The sequence below is a fragment of the Protopterus annectens genome, chromosome 8.part0 (assembly GCF_019279795.1).
Source record: "Protopterus annectens isolate FY-2018-M chromosome 8.part0, PAN1.0, whole genome shotgun sequence".
Taxonomy (NCBI): domain Eukaryota; kingdom Metazoa; phylum Chordata; order Ceratodontiformes; family Protopteridae; genus Protopterus; species Protopterus annectens.
The window spans coordinates 1,324,680,718-1,324,697,873 of record NC_056741.1 but is presented as its reverse complement, the minus strand read 5'-3'; the positions used below and the strand labels follow the sequence as shown (position 1 = coordinate 1,324,697,873).

The 17,156-nt window shown below is 38.3% G+C and overlaps 1 protein-coding gene across 1 annotated transcript in view; it reads left to right on the top strand.

The window, feature by feature from the left end:
* The window catches only part of ABCG4 (ATP binding cassette subfamily G member 4), a 682,517-nt gene that overhangs the window by 629,064 nt on the left and 36,297 nt on the right, over positions 1–17,156 (top strand). Inside the window, exon 14 of the mRNA XM_044080863.1 lies at positions 5,621–5,739. Within this exon, the coding sequence (XP_043936798.1) occupies positions 5,621–5,739 (119 nt within the window). The remainder of the gene's footprint in view (positions 1–5,620; positions 5,740–17,156) is intronic.

The window sequence follows — 17,156 nt, the reverse complement described above, 5'->3', positions numbered from 1 at the left end:
GCCGATGTCAGATAAAGTTAATAATTGTTTAACCTGTGGGAAACAAATACCTCATAAGGATTTCCACTCTTACTGCCTCCCCTGCCTAGGCCCAGACCACGACATCTCGGCCTGTTCAGCCTGTGCTTCCTTCAACCGACGAACTCCTAGACGTTGGTCGGAGTTTGCAGAGGGTTTTTTTGGGGCTAGTTTTGCTTATATAATGCCGTCGGAGACTCCGACTTCGCATTTAGTCAAAAAACGGAAGGACAAGGACCGACACACGTGGGCCGCGGTTTTGGCTGAAACCTCGGTCAGGCCTACCGCGAGTGTCTCGGTTTTGGCTGAAACCGAGTCCTTGGTACTTCCTACTACCGAAACCGCACAACCGACTACCTCGGCCCTGGAGGCCCCGGCCGAGTCGGTCATTGAATTACCTACTGATACCGGTGTCCAGGAACCTTCCAACACCATTACTTTAGATAAGTCTACTCCTGCACGTGGTGCAGCCAGACCCCCTGCTTCCATGTCCATTAAGGCTTTCTCTAGGGCTAAGGCTGCTAAACTTTCTAAGGCTTTGCCTCCCAGAGTTACCTCTCAGAGACCTTCTTCTAGCTCTCAGATTCTTACCCTAGCAGAGGATCTGATTTCATTAATTAGGGGCTCCCAACCTCATCCGGACAGGGGCTCTCAACCTCCTCCAGACAAAATGCCCAGGGGTGAGCCCTCTGATCCACAGTCCTCAGATGAGTCCATGGATGGCTCTGCTCTGTCAGACCACCAGAAGGAGGCTTATTCGGCTTACGAGGATTCTGATGCTGAAGAATCTATTCCCTCAGCCTCCCCTCCTGAAGAGTTTTCATTTGGAGAAACATTACACGCTATGAGAGAACACTTTCAATGGCAGGGTCAGGAATTCTCTGATTCCAGAAAGAGATTAAGGACCTTTTTACATTTACCTCAGCACAGGCCCTTAGCTATTCCTCCTGTTTTGAATGTAATTGATGATGTTTACTCAGATGCTTGTACTGCCCCTGACTCTCTCCCTCTGGCTCCTGCCAAACCTGATAGGTACTACAGGGTCCCGGACTCTCATTTTCACCTGTACAAGGACCACTCTGCTGACCCAGAAACTATTTCCCAGGGCCCTAAAGGGGTTGCAGCTGCCACTGCTAAAAATCATCTACCCTCTGAAAGGGAGTCCAAAGCATTAGAGAGATGGGGTAAGAAAGTGTATACTTCTGCAACTCTTTCCATGAGGGCATTAAACTGTCAATTCCATATGATACAGTATCAAGAGTATTTACTAGATGAATTGCATAAGAAACTGTCCTCTTCTGAACCCCTTGATCGTAAATCCCTTCAGGATCTGGTGCATAATTCCCAGCAGGTCAGTAACCATTTCTTGCAGTGTGGTTATGATGCATTGGAAGCTTCATGTAGATCAGCTATGACAGGTGCAGTTATACGTAGGCATGCCTGGCTGAAGGAACAATCTCTGCCAGACCATGTTAAAGCTAAGCTTTTGGATGCTCCTATGGAAAAGCAAAAATTATTTGGTTCCACGGCTCAAGAGGTTTTAAAGAAATTTGAAGAAAAGGCAAAATCTGTGCAAACAGTTAAGGACTTTCTGCAAGTCCAACCACCGAGATTCAGCAGAAATTGGCCTACTAAGAATTGGTCCTTTCCGGACTCAGACAGATCCCAAAGAGGCAGGAATAGATGTGCCAGAGGTAGAGGTCAAGCTAGAGGCTCCTACAGAGGCCGTCAGTGGCAGCCTCCCAACCAGAGAGGTAGTGCAGGAACTACAACTGCTACACCAGGACAGACTCAATGACTTTATTTTGACTCCGCCGACCAGGGCTCAATTAGAAGCACCTTTGGGCGGAAAACTTTCTTTATTCTCAAAAAATTGGCACAGCATTACAGGGGACACATGGACACTACAAATAATAGACAAAGGATACAGGTTCCATTTCCACTCTTTGCCAAAAAGAAAAGGCATGCCAAACCTGCCACCAAATCAGAGGGCAGAGGCTTTGAAGCAAATTACCAACTTACTGCAAATGAAAGCCATAGAAAAGGTACCTCTTTCAGAACAAGGCCAGGGATTTTACTCAAGATTATTCCTTGTTCCAAGAAAAGAAAATCAATGGAGGCCTATTCTCGACTTGTCCGCACTGAATACGTACCTCATTGTGCCAAAATTCAAAATGCTGACTCTACGGCAACTCCTTCCCATGCTGGGCAAGTGGTCTTGGCTGGTGACTCTAGACCTCAAGGAGGCATACCTGCATGTCCCATCTTCGACAAAGCTGCAGAAGACACCTCAGATTTCCTGCAGGGTCAGAGCATTATCAATTCTCAGCATTGCCCTTTGGCTTATCTACTGTGCCCAGAGTATTCACGAAATGCCTGGCATCAGTAATTGCACACTGCAGACTTCAGGGGATTCAAATCTACCCTTATCTGGACGACTGCCTAATACAAGCGGACAGCAAGCAAACTTTGTTAAAGGACTTGGACTATGCCATTCACCTGTTACAGGCCTTGGGATATACAGTCAACATCCACAAATCAAGACTGGTTCCATCCCAAAGAATAACATTCCTGGGTGCGGATCTAGACACAACCACCCAGATGGCTTTTCTCACAGAAGAAAAACAAGAACAGCTACCAGTTTACTTTCAGAATCTGACAAGACAAACTCAGATGACTGCAAGGAAAATCCTGCAGGCCCTGGGTTACATGGCATCTTGCATTCTTCTGATCCCATAAGCAAGGCTTCATATGAGGAAATTACAATGGTACCTAAGAAGTTTATGGACTCAGCACAGTCGCAGCTTAGAAGCTCTGATCCCACTCATTCCTTGCCTTCAAAAGGAATTCCAGTGGTGGGCTCAAGCCTGCCGGTCGAACAAAGGGCTGCCCTTCAGCAAGCCAAGAGCCAACCAAACCATCACCACGGATGCTTCAGACCAAGGCTGGGGAGCGCACATGGAGGACAGATGTATACAAGGGCTATGGTCACAAAGAGAGCTGCACATGCACATAAACCAAAAGGAGTTGCTGGCAGTGATACACGCAATCGAGGCCTTCAAACCTTTCCTTCACCAAGGCCACCTGCTCATAAGGACAGACAACACCACAGTTATGTAGTACATAAACAAGCAAGGAGGCACCCATTCCTACCCTCTTTGCAGACTGACAGTGAACCTATGGGAACTGGCATTGAAACTCAACATACAGCTACAGTCCCAGTTCGTGCCAGGGAAAGACATTACACTGGCAGACAGCTTAAGCAGAACTACCATGGATGCACACGAATGGATGCTGCACCCAGACATCTTCTTGCAAATCACACATTCATGGGGAAGGCCGGAAATAGACATGTTTGCTTCCCCCCTAAATCATCAACTGAAGAAATTCTGCTCAAGGACATACCACCCACAAGCTTGGAAAGTGGACGCTCTCTCTTTCAGCTTTAAAGCTCTAACAGTGTATGCTTTCCCACCTCTTCCACTAATGACCAAGGTCCTACTGAAGATCAGGACAGAGCAGCCCAGAGTAATCCTGATAGCCCCAAACTGGCCAAGACAGCACTGGTACCCACTGTTAAAGAGCTTGTCACAGACAAAACCATGGCCTCTCCCCTTATGGCCTCTTCTACTGATGCAGCACAATTTCAGGACTCTACACTCCAACCTGAAAACCTTGCAGCTAACTGCCTGGAGAATACCATGACTCCCACTCAGGATAACCTATCCCAGAGAGTGAAGGATATTATTATGGAAGCTCGCTGACCTTCCACAAGGAAGGCATACACAGCAAAATGGAAAAGATTTCACACCTGGAACACAGCAAAGGGCCTAGATGTGACTGTGATGAATATGGCATACATATTGGAATACTTGGCAGAATTGTCCCACAGTGGCCTGTCTTACTCTTCCATCAAGATACATGCCTCAGCAATCTCAGTAGAATACAATCTAAATCCACCTGTCTTCTTTCACCCTCTACTAAGACAGTTTCTAAGAGGAATCAAAAACATTAATCCTCCAAGGAAACCACCTCTACCTACGTGGGACCTGAATTTCATGTTGGAAAAACTAACACTTCCTCCCTTCGAACCAGCAGCATCGGCAGATGTACAGTTTTTGTCTTGGAAAACTGCCTTCCTTCTGGCCATAACCTCAGCAAGAAGAGTATCTGAGCTACAAGCTTTAATGGCGGTGCAGCCTTTCCTTATCTTTCATCAGGACAGAGTTTCTTTGAGGACCAATCCTACATTCATGCCAAAGGTGGTATCCAGGGTATCTTTGAACCAAGCTATTCACTTGCCTACATTCTTCCCACAGCCACAAAATAAAGGGGAAAGACTTCTGCACACCCTGGACATACACAGACAACTACGCTACTACTTGGACAGAACTAAAAGTTACAGAAAGACTGACCAGTTGTTTGTAGCATATGCTGCTGGGGTACAAGGAAAAGCAATTTCCAAACAAACAATTTCCAAATGGATAGGAAATTGCATTCATTTTTGTTACTCCTTTCATGGAAAGACTATGCCAGCTAACATTAGACCTCATTTCACGAGAGCCACAGCCACCACCACAGCCTTCCTAAGAGGGGTGGCTACCAAGGACATTTTAGAAGCTGCTACATGGAGCTCCATGCATACATTTGCCAAGCATTACAATTTGCCTTTATACTCCAGATCCAGAGCAGGGTTTGCTATGGCAGTCCTGCAGGGTATCTTAACTACACCATCCTTCATTTAGTACCTCCACCCCCAGTTTGGCTATGGTATTCTACCCATATGTGATGACTGCAGATGCATCCTTGAAGGACATAGTACAGTTTTCTACCTACCATAAATGTAGATGTCCGATAGGTATGCATCTGCAGTCAGGTTTACCCTCCCTCCTACCCCTCTGTGGTATTCCTAGGGTGCTTACCCCTCTTTTAGCTAGCTGGGGGAATCTATTATGGTGTATTTGTTTGTATATACATGTATATATATATATTTTTGCAAATGTTTGGAATTTTATTGCATTTATCCAAATTTAGCCTTCCTAGAGGGCACCTGGCATCTGGGGCAAGAAAAACTGAGGAAGATGGCGTCGGCTGATGCTTTTATACCCCAGGCGCTCTGACGTCAGGGAAAGTGTGACATCAGCCGAGGCCAGACCCAGACTTTGGAATCCGGCCGACCGAAGGGCTGCCTGAGGCAGGACAACCCATATGTGATGACTGCAGATGCATACCTATCGGACATCTACATTTATGGTAGGTACAAAACTGTACTTTTTACAAGCATTAATATGCACCTTTCTTAGTCTGCAGGTGTTACCAAGTCAGGTGATAGTAACTGGTATGTTGGACAGAAGGGTACTTTTAAGATCACTGTTTATATTCTTAGGTCCCAAATGGCGGTTTATGTGTTTAGACATTTGCAGAGATTATTCTTTGGTACATATAGAAGCAGAGTTGCCATTTTTTCTCTTGCATGATTGCACAAGTGAGCGATGCTATACCAAATCTGAATGTCGGCTACAATTAAGAAATAATGAAAGTGTATTTAAACTGTGGTGCTTAAGAAAGCTGTACTATATAATATACTTTTGTACTTACCTAGGTCGCTACATTTGTGGGTCCTGTCACAGCAATTCCAGTACTTCTTTTCTCTGGGTTCTTTGTCAGCTTTAACACTATCCCCACCTATCTTCAGTGGAGTTCTTACGTGTCTTATGTCAGGTAAGCCTGTTCATGCGGGAGGAAAGGGGGAATAGCACGATAGGTGACATTTAAATGTTTTAAGCTCCTCCCCATGTTAGCTGTTGTGCCAGTATGCCAACCACTGCTGTTCGCTGCATGTTTGTACTACTTTTAAGAAACAAAACAAGTGTAAAAAAATCCAAAAGTTTTATGTGTTGATATGTCTAGTTATATTTTAAATATTTGCATTTATGTAGCTTCTTTTAAGGCAGTAATCTGATATGTATATTCCGTATCTAAGCTAAGATTTATCACTATAATGAGAAATAAAATAAATGTAGTGTGATGGTGCTTCATGTTGTAGAAAGTGGGATTTTATCAGTTGCTTTCAGTGCAGTATAAGCTGACTTCCCCTCTTGTTACACAGGATGCTGTTCTTTGTATCACCGTATTTTTAACAGCAATACTTTTCTGAAGTACATTATTTTCCATCTCTAATAATGGGCAGTTGTGGTGCACAAAAGAATATATCAACAAAGTTTTAAAGCCAATGAGGTTTCTCCTTGCTATGAGGAACTCAGTTGAGGCATATTACAGGACTTTGTTTTGAAGGTGCTTGCAGTAAATTAAATGGTAGTCATTGCGCAGACTACAGTTATTGAATAGGCATGTTTCCTTGCTTAAGCATGCACATAAGCTCATGATAATGCCTGCAGTAATTATTTGTAATGCTAAAAACTGTATACGTGTGCTTATTTCTCACACCCACCAGCTCAACCCCAGTTCTTTATGGCTGCTAACACAGTTTGGAGTACAGTCTTTGGTAACTTTTTCTGTATTTGCATACCCTTTTCTCCCTCCATTCTCTACTGCTTTTTTAAATTGAAAAATAATGCTGGAAGGAGGCATCTCAAAGGATAAGTCAAAGTTTCTCTCTTTACAGAGCAAGTGGATTGGAATTTTGTCTGAAATTCCAGTTTGAGGGCTTACAGGGACCTTTGCTACACAGAAGTAAAACCATGGCATCTTAAGTTTTCTTGGTTTCTTAGGAAAAGAGACCACCCACAACTAGCAGATGTTCAATTCTATTTGGGCTGTGTTTCTCTCTACATGGGCCTGGATGAGGAGCACCACTGGCCACCGTTTGAGGAGAGGAGTCATCCTTGGGTGTTCATACCACCTTTCCCACTGGTTCATTTTCTACTCAACCTTACTGTTGGCCATGGATCAGGGTACACAAAATTCTCCTAAACTAGACTAGTTGGCCTTTGTAGAGGAGGAATCAGTGTTAGCCTTTGCTGGATTCCATGATCCAGGCACAAGAGTTCAAGCGTTTCATTGACTTTTGCTGGGATCTTGATAATGGGTATGAGACATTACCTGTAAGGAATTAATGTAGATGCCAGTGTCTGGACTAGCACAGCCCTATCTTCCCCATATTGGAGGCCTCACTTTATGTTGTCTCACAAGTCCTGGTATGATCCTGGTACAATGAATAAGGGGTTCATGGCATTCTCCTCAGCTGGCTTCAGGGGTGGCATATATAAGAAGATCTTTGCTTCTTGAATATATGGAGCTTTGAAGTCCCTGGGTTTCTTTGGCTCCTCATGAGGTGGGGACTCCTGTAAGGTGGTTGTGTGATGCTGGGACAATTGTTTGTACCTAGGCTTTGTCTAGACCTGTAGTAGATTGTCACAGAGCTCCATAGTCCTCCCCATTCTGGAGCTAGCCTTTCTTGATGTTGTGATGTCCACCCTCTTTGCCAGTAATCAAGGAGCCTGAATCCTCACCACTGACACTGGAGAGGGATGTTCACTTAGAACAAAAATAGATACACACAGTATTTCCAGATGCAGCTCTCTGCTTCATGCACAAGTTCCCTTAAGAGTACACAAGGAATACACTCAATCCGAGGTCTGGATTTCTCTGTCTCTGTCCCTTCAGGTCCCCAGTAAGACTCCCTATTGGCACAGCTATAGAGTTGAGTCCTCATCCGAGTGTCCAAACCAAGTCCTCCCGCACCCTCTCTGTGAAACCTATGCTTCATGTTCCTGCTCCAAGCAGCTGACACACACACTCTGAGATTTGATTTACACACACTCACACCTGGGAAAGACTGGCACAGATTTACAAGCTATGCCCCCCCATCTGCCCAGACTATAAGGTAGTTACACTCCAAAGCCAGCTACTCTAAGGCTGTTACAATGGAGCTCTATTATACTGAGTGAAATTAATATTAATACAAATGGTAGTGTTTTTACTAGTGCAGTAAGGCTTTCAGGAGTGGCCACAGTATTACCAAATAGGTATGAGTACTTTCAAAAGTTAAATATTCTCTAAAGGACCAGTCACAATGAAAAGTTTGAATATATTTAATAATAAATAATAAAAGAACATGAAAGTACTAAATATCTATTTACAATAAACACCAGAGTTTCAATCATAGTAAATATTAAAATAAAACATTGTATAAAAAGAAACAACTCCCCGTCGGATAAGCACACTGTTACCACAAGTAACAGTTAAATCAGGAAGCAAGGTGGTTACGGTGCTACGCTTAGCATCGATTCTGCATTCAAAATAAATCCAATTTCACCAGACATATAATAGAGCTCCAAGTTCGCCAAACATACGATAGGACTTCAAAGTATGTAATTCAACCAACTTATATTTATTTTCACGGAGACAAACAGAAATAAAAGCAAAAAACAGATGAGCGCTTTCACTATTAGATTAGCTTCTTCAGATCGTTTCAAACATAATGGAATGCCATCTCTTATATAGTAGTATAATCTGTGCTTGATTGAATTAACGTACATGATTAGATAATTGTGTGAGAGTTGGTTTAAAAGATATATACATCTTAAGAAAATATATATATACTTTTTTTGAAAGGTGACTTTTTAAAAACATTTTTGCTTTAACTATAATGCATACAGACTGCATATATATATAAAAGGCACATAAATTGTACAAATAATAAAAAGATTTCTTATATAAACATGTAAAAAAGACATAATCTTTAGATTAAATAAATACAATGTGTCATATGAACTAAAACATTTTACACAGATTAAAAACAAATAAACTGTATCCAAAGTGTATTTTATATATATTACCTTTGTCTCATTATTGTAATAGATCCATGAGGCATAAGTTAAACTTATATTTTAGGCGTAATACATATGTAAAGATATATATATAGAATGTGAAAAAATGTATATATGTATGTATAATATAGTAGGAACATGTAACAGTATATATATATTTGTTGTTAAAGTGTACCAGATTTACAATTAATAAATATATTATGAATTAATAAATGAGTAAATATATATATCTGAATGAATAAATATATGACAACTTTCATTTGTAATTCATTGTAAATATGGGTCTATTGGATAAGAAATAAATATGAAAAATATATATATATGCATGTATTGGAATAAATAGTAAATATGATAAAGCAGGTATGAATATATAAATATGTTATGTCTGTACAAATAAATAATATAATATGTGTGTATGTGAATTGATTAAATATAATTAAAAGTAACACATGAAATAGTCAATATAAATTTGGTTATGTATTAAAATGAAGTTATGTATTAAAATGAGATATCAATATTTTAAAATATATGTATGTATGATCAAAATATAAATTGAATGTATAAATATATAAGTATATAAAAAAATGTGCAAATGTGTATATAGTATACCTATGAATACATATATATGTGCATATAAATGATGGATTTGAACATAAATAAAATATCAAGGAGTGCTTACATGGTGTATATGTGAGTGTATATGGAGAATAATGGTGTATATATATATATGTGTGGGAGTAAATCAATGGGATGGATTAAGTAGTGTGTGGATGTCGAATGAATTGTTAAATGTAGTGGGTTGCTATATCAGGCAAGGAAAGGGGGGCTCTCATCAATCAGCTTATTTGATGTGTCTTCGTTGTCGTAAATGTGGTTTTATTGATGCTCTCTCGTTTAACCCATGCCCTTTATCAGCCCTTAGTAGAATTATCCAGCTGCTTTCCTTGTCTTCTGTATAGCATTTTATATTACCTCCCCTCGGGTTTGGTGTTATAACTTCAAGAACCCTGAATTTAAATGTATGTTCCTGTCCCTTCTCTAGGATATGCTTTGCCAAAGCATTATTGACATTTTCTTTTCTAATGCTATAACAATGCTCCCTAATTCTATCCCGTAGGCATCTATTAGTTTTGCCTACGTAGAATGATGAGCATACTATGCAGACTGCTAAGTATACAACATGATGTGTCATGCAATTGGCATTGGCATTAGTAATAATTTCCTGTTTAGAGTCCGGGTGTATAAAGGTAGGTTCAGTGCTAATTAAAGTACAAAAATTGCAATGGCCACATGGTTTAGTAGGACCATCTGTTTTAACATTTTCCTTGTGTCCTTTATGGCATAAGATTCTCTTCAGATTCTTTTTGTTTCTATATAGAAACATTGGTTTCTCACCCACCAATCTTTTTATATCATCGTCTATCGTTAAAACATCCCAGTATTTACCAATGATAGATTTAATGTCTTTGTTATCTCTTGTATAAAATGTAGAGAACTTGATATTAGTAGAATTAATGTTAGTACCTGATATTTGGTTATTCTCGGGTCCAAAATATGGTGCCCCTTTTAGACTTCTCACATCAGGGGTAATCACTAAATTTTCCTCAATTTCATCCATTTTATATCCCCTAATCAATAGTTGATTTCTCAATTCATGTAAGTCATTCTCTAAACCAGTTTCATTGGAATTCATCCTTGACATCCTTAATGCTTGCCCTTTCATAATATTCTTGAAAACGTATGTTGGGTGCATACTGGACCTGAATAATAACATATTTCGGTGGCAGCTCTTTCTATAAATTCCTGTGTTTATCAAGCCACATGGTAGCTTTTCAATAAACAAGTCCAAAAATACAATTCTTTTCATATCATATTGTACTGTAAATTTAAGACAGTCTGTTAGATCATTAATAATCAATATAAACTCTTGTAGATCTTCCATGTTTCCATTCCACAGAATGAATAAATCGTCGACAAAACGTCTATAAAATATTACATTTGATTTGAAAAGATGATTTTGGAATAATAGTAGTTCTTCCCAGTTGGCCAGAAACATGTTGGCGTAGCTATTGGCACATGGTGTGCCCATAGCTACGCCCTCACATTGTCTGTATATGCTGTCATCAAAAATAAAAGCATTGTTTTCGAGAATTAATTCAAGAAAATGTGTAATCAAATCAATGAAAACATCAGAATATTCACTATGTTTTTTCAGATAACATGATACATAGTTTAAACCCAATTCATTAGGTATTATGGTGAATAATGATTGTACATCCAATGTGACTAGTATTAATTCTTCCGTGTGTGTATAATCCTTCATTCTGTCATATAGATCTATTAAGAAATGCTTAGAGTCACGTAATACATAATGATTCTTGTTCAAAATACATCTTAAGTGTTTCTCGATGAATACGGAGATATGTTCAGTCACCCAGCCTCTGCCTGAGACTATTGGTCTCATTGGTGGGTCATCATAACTTTTATGAATCTTTGGCAGACCTTGTATGATTGGGATGGTGGGTGTGTGTATATATAGGTACTCATACAAATCTTTGTCTATTAAACCACTTTTAAAAATATCTGTTAGTACATCATGCACATAGATACACATGTTATTAATAGATATCATGTTTTCTTTAACATAAAATTTATCTTGCAACATCATGGTCATTTTGTTTATGTAGTTTACAGTATCTAATACCACGATACCTGACCCTTTATCTGCAGGTCTGATAGTGATGTTGTGATCATTTTTTAACTTATTTAAACTAACTCTCTCATTGTAAGTTAGGTTATAAAATCTTCTTGTACTCCTATAGTTGTTCCTTTCATTAGTGTAGTATTTATGAAATTCTTCCTCTGTTAATTTAAAGTAAGTTTCGACCAAGGGATGGTTATTCGGTATAAAATCGCTTAAATTCTTAAATTTAAAATTCTTGCTGTCATTTGTAGATGAGATAGAAGCTTTTGGCTCCTCAGTAGGGCTAAATAAATATTTTAACATTAAATTGCGGCAGAAGATTCTCAAATCTTTTATGGTATCTGTGACATCACTTTTCGTGTGGGGTATGAAATTAAGTCCCTTGTTTAGGAGATTGATTTCATCATTGGTTAAATCTATGCTAGATAAGTTAAAAATTAATCCCTGTGGTTGTTGTTCCACATTTTCTTTATGGTTGTATTGTGTAGAATTTCCCCAGACATTTTTCTCTTCTGCCTCCCTCTGCTCATGGATCTGGATCTGCCCTGACCCTTGTCCTGGCGTATGGCTAAAGGGAAAGTTAAATTAATATTTGACTCTCTGTTGTTACCATAGTCTCTTATTTTGGGTTTCACAACTGGTGTAGGTGTAGTTATATCTTTCATGTTAGTCCTATTAATGCTTATATTGGGATAGAGGTTATGGTTCTTAGCAGGACCCTCATGTGTTATGTGTATGACATCAGCAGAGTCATTACAAGCTGTTTCAGTATCATTTTCAGATGTTATATTGTTATCACAAACAACTGATAAGTGGCTGTTAACGGTATGAGAATTCAATGTATCCTTTTCCTGTGCCACAATATCTGTGGTAACAGGTATTACAGATTCATTTACTGTTGGTTCTTGGATAGCTTTCTCTGTGTGTAAATAGTTCTGATTCATGGGTATTCCATTAACATCTCTAGGGTAATGGTGTCTAGGATTGTTGAAGTCATTACTACCATTACTACTATTAACAACCTCTCTCCCTTTCTCGTGGGGGTTTGATGTAGTATTCCTACTGGGACCTATATCAAAATTAGTATTCCTAGGCCAAGTAAATACATTTCCTGATCTAAAATCTCTGAAATCTCTAGAGACTTTGTTCTTCTTTTGTTGAAATAATTTATGTTCAAAAGCTGATATACAGTCTAATATATTGTCAAACAGAGGGCTAACAATCCCTTCCGGAAAGTCTCTAAACAGTTCACGTTGTTTTTCATTTATACTGTCTATCAAAATTTTTTCTTCGGGTATAAAGAAGTCAATTAAAAGTCTTAAATACTTACAGCTAGTTTCAATGTTTATTTTTTGCCACATGGCTAGTAATTCAGGATAATCTTTTCCTTGGCTAGGCATGGAGAAGACTCTTAGTCCTCTCGGTATAATATTATGCTGTAAGCAAAACTCAAAGTGCACCCTCTGAGTTTGCAAACGCTTTAGTTTGTAGAAATCTCTTTCAATATTTCCAAGTAGTTTATGTAAATTGTCCATGTCCACAACCACATTCTCATTGTTAATAGCTGTATCACTTTCTTCAAAGAACCACATGGGTATTGATGTTCCGTTTAAATATCTTGTAAATCGGGAAGTGATTTCCTCTCTTATTCACCTCTGAGTCTTTGCGATTTCACCTCCTTGTCTTTGCCTTGGTATTCACCTCCTGGCCTATACGGTAGCTCGACATCCGCCATGTTGTTAAGATTTACGTAATGTTGTTGCTGCGTAAATAGCGTGTGGTTATAGAGTGGAAGAATATTCACATAAGCTGTGTTGTCAGCCTTTAAATTATCAAACTTCAAACATTCATAAATTAAACTTTATGCCCGAGTATTCCTAATGTTTTTAACCAACAGTGTTTGATATGCGTATGCTAGCAATGTATCTTCGTTTGTAATTCTCAGCCGTTAATCAGTTACGTGCTTTGTATTGTTGCCAAACTTTTATAACAGTATAGTTGGATTTTAGAAGATATCATACCACTCACATGCTTGTTTATATCGGGTATCAAATAGTTGCGTTTTGAGATATGTCCAAAAATCTTCTAGTCAGTACGCGGTCAGCAAGCAGTTCCACTTTCCGAGGGGTTAGTTAAGAAATAATGTTCATTGTATAAAAAGAAACAACTCCCCGTCGGATAAGCACACTGTTACCACAAGTAACAGTTAAATCAGGAAGCAAGGTGGTTACTTGTGTGCGAAGTGGGTGCTACGCTTAGCATCGATTCTGCATTCAAAATAAATCCAATTTCACCAGACATATAATAGAGCTCCAAGTTCGCCAAACATACGATAGGACTTCAAAGTATGTAATTCAACCAACTTATATTTATTTTCACGGAGACAAACAGAAATAAAAGCAAAAAACAGATGAGCGCTTTCACTATTAGATTAGCTTCTTCAGATCGTTTCAAACATAATGGAATGCCATCTCTTATATAGTAGTATAATCTGTGCTTGATTGAATTAACGTACATGATTAGATAATTGTGTGAGAGTTGGTTTAAAAGATATATACATCTTAAGAAAATATATATATACTTTTTTTGAAAGGTGACTTTTTAAAAACATTTTGCTTTAACTATAATGCATACAGACTGCATATATATATAAAAGGCACATAAATTGTACAAATAATAAAAAGATTTCTTATATAAACATGTAAAAAAGACATAATCTTTAGATTAAATAAATACAATGTGTCATATGAACTAAAACATTTTACACAGATTAAAAACAAATAAACTGTATCCAAAGTGTATTTTATATATATTACCTTTGTCTCATTATTGTAATAGATCCATGAGGCATAAGTTAAACTTGATCTTGATCATACATACATATATTTTAAAATATTGATATCTCATTTTAATACATAACTTCATTTTAATACATAACCAAATTTATATTGACTATTTATTTAATATTATATTATTTATTTCATATATATATTCATATATTTACAATGAATTACTAATGAAAGTTGTCATATATTCATTTAGATATATATATTTACTCATTTATTAATCCAACATATTTATTAATTGTAAATCTGGCACATTTTAACAACATATATATATTGTTACATGTTCTTACTATATTATACATAGTTAAAGCAAAATGTTTTAAAAGTCACCTTTCAAAAAAAATATATATATATATTTTCTTTGTATATATCTATTTAAACCAACTCTCACACAATTATCTAATCAAATTCAATCAAGCACAGATTATACTACTATATAAGAGATGGCATTCCATTATGTTTGAAACGATCTGAAGAAGCTAATCTAATAGTGAAAGCGCCATCTGTTTTTGGTTTGTCTCCGAAAATAAATATAAGTTGGTTGAATTACATACTTTGAAGTCATGTTTGGCTGAACAGCTCTATTATATGTCTGGTGAAATTGGATTTATTTTGAATGCAGCTGATTAAAATAAAACAGATGAATAGATTCATACAGATACAGAAAAGCAGTACTTAACTAATCGTACTATATTTTCCTGCCTTATCTAAAGAATTACTATTTCCTGGTTCACTTTCTAGAGCAAGGCAAGATAAAGTAGATGATGGTTCCTTCATTGACAGGTTCCAAAAACAGAATGGTTTGAACACTTCAGTCTCAGCTGGTATTAAAGCATTATTTTATTGATGGATTTCAGAATGATATTACATACATCTGGTCACCTGACGTCTGGTTCCCATCCTACCCCCTTGACTAGAACCTGCCAGGATTTAACACATATGCGCCACTAATACACATACATAAAGCTTATTAAGATCTGTTGCAGCTACTGGAAGTCATAAAACCATAAAACACTTCCACTCTTCCAGAGTAGCAATTAGTTTACCCCAAGGGCAATACAGAAAGCTTCCTAGTACAGACATTTTGTCTCTGGCAACATTGAGAACTGTAAGATACAATCGTTATGGCCTAGGCCCAATAATTTAATTTCAGAACATTTTTCAAAGTTAGCTGCAGCTGGACTGTGATTAACCTCTTCTCTTCCAGTATCCTCTGTTACGATATATTCATTTCAACAGTTACAATGCATACATTTAATCAGTTACTACATGCATGTATATTTCTTTTCTGTAAAGTAGGACCCACTGTTGATACATTTTCAACACAAGCAAACCTCACAAATACATTTTCAGCACAAGCATCTGTACAAATCAGTTTGATATGTAAATGACATATAATTATGTACAACATTCCAACTAGCTCTGCTGGAATATGTTACACATCCACTGCCCTTCTTCTCCTGGCAGAGCTGGCAACAACATCACAGATGTCATCATGTATCTTCAATAGAGTATTTTGCCTTTATGAGGACTTCTACCCTGCATTGTCCTCTGGCAGACTGGGGTAAGACCTTGTCCTAACACAACAAGGCTTGTCTCCTTAATGGTCTTAGGGGGTACTTTGTATTACTAAGGTCAGGTAGCAGGATGGCCCAGGAGGGGGACAGAGTTAGCAAGAAAGTATATTCCTATGCCATGATGAGGCTTACAATTCTCTTTGTGCTTCACATATTCAGGTTTCAGGCCTATTTGATGAAGGAGGCCTCAGCTACTTTAGAGACCCTCCCCGAATCTGGGATCATGGAGGGTCTTCCCTTTACTCTAGAGTCTGGCATGCTGGCACAGTCATCACCTTAACAGGGGCTTACTTATCTATGATTAATGTCCAGGGTAGGGCTGCAGGCCTGAGAGTGTGATTATAGATTTAAGAAAGAAACTGTTACTTTTGTACATCAGAGCAAGATCTCTGTTGCAATGAGTTTAACATAGCGAGACAGTTTTAAAATAAGCAACGGACATCTCCGTGAACTCATTTAACATAATGGGTTTAACTGTTAAACCCATTGGACCTTTTCCATTAGTATAACTGATGACAACGTAACACGCTGGCCAATCAGGATCATGGTATAATATATTTGTTAACATGTCTGCATTTGTTCCTTAGATGAGAGATGACCTAGCTTTATCTAGACTCTGTTTGACAAAAGTGTGCTTTCCCTTCAAATGTGTGTATATGTGTGGTGAAAAACAGCAAGTACAAAATGTGGGAGATACAGTGGTACAATGGTTAGTAATGGTGCCTCACAGTGCTTGTTTCTGCAGTTCATTCTTGCCGGGGGAGACTTTTGTGCAGAGTCTGCATGATGTCCTCCCTGTATATGTGTGGGTTTATACTTGGTGCTCTGGGTTTCTTCCATACCCCAAAGGACATACCATAGGTGAAATAGTTTTCCTCCAAACTGCCCATCTGTTCTTGTGCTGTGTGAGTTTATGCATACTGTGATGGGGGAATGGTTTCTCTGCTTTATGCCAAGTGAGTTCTGGAATATGTTCTTGCAACCCAGAATTGGATTTTATTTTGTACTTTTGCCCAATTTATAGACACAATAAGGGTATATACATGAAAAATAGGCTTTATTTTATAGGGAGTTGTGTGCTGAGTGATATCCTGGTATTGCATTTTGTTTTAAAGTTATTTCACATTAGTTTATAGGTAAGTAATAAGCTAGGTGCCTTTGTGGGCCATTTTAAGCCTAGCCAGTTTCCTTGAGAATCAAACTATGTACCTCTCACCTG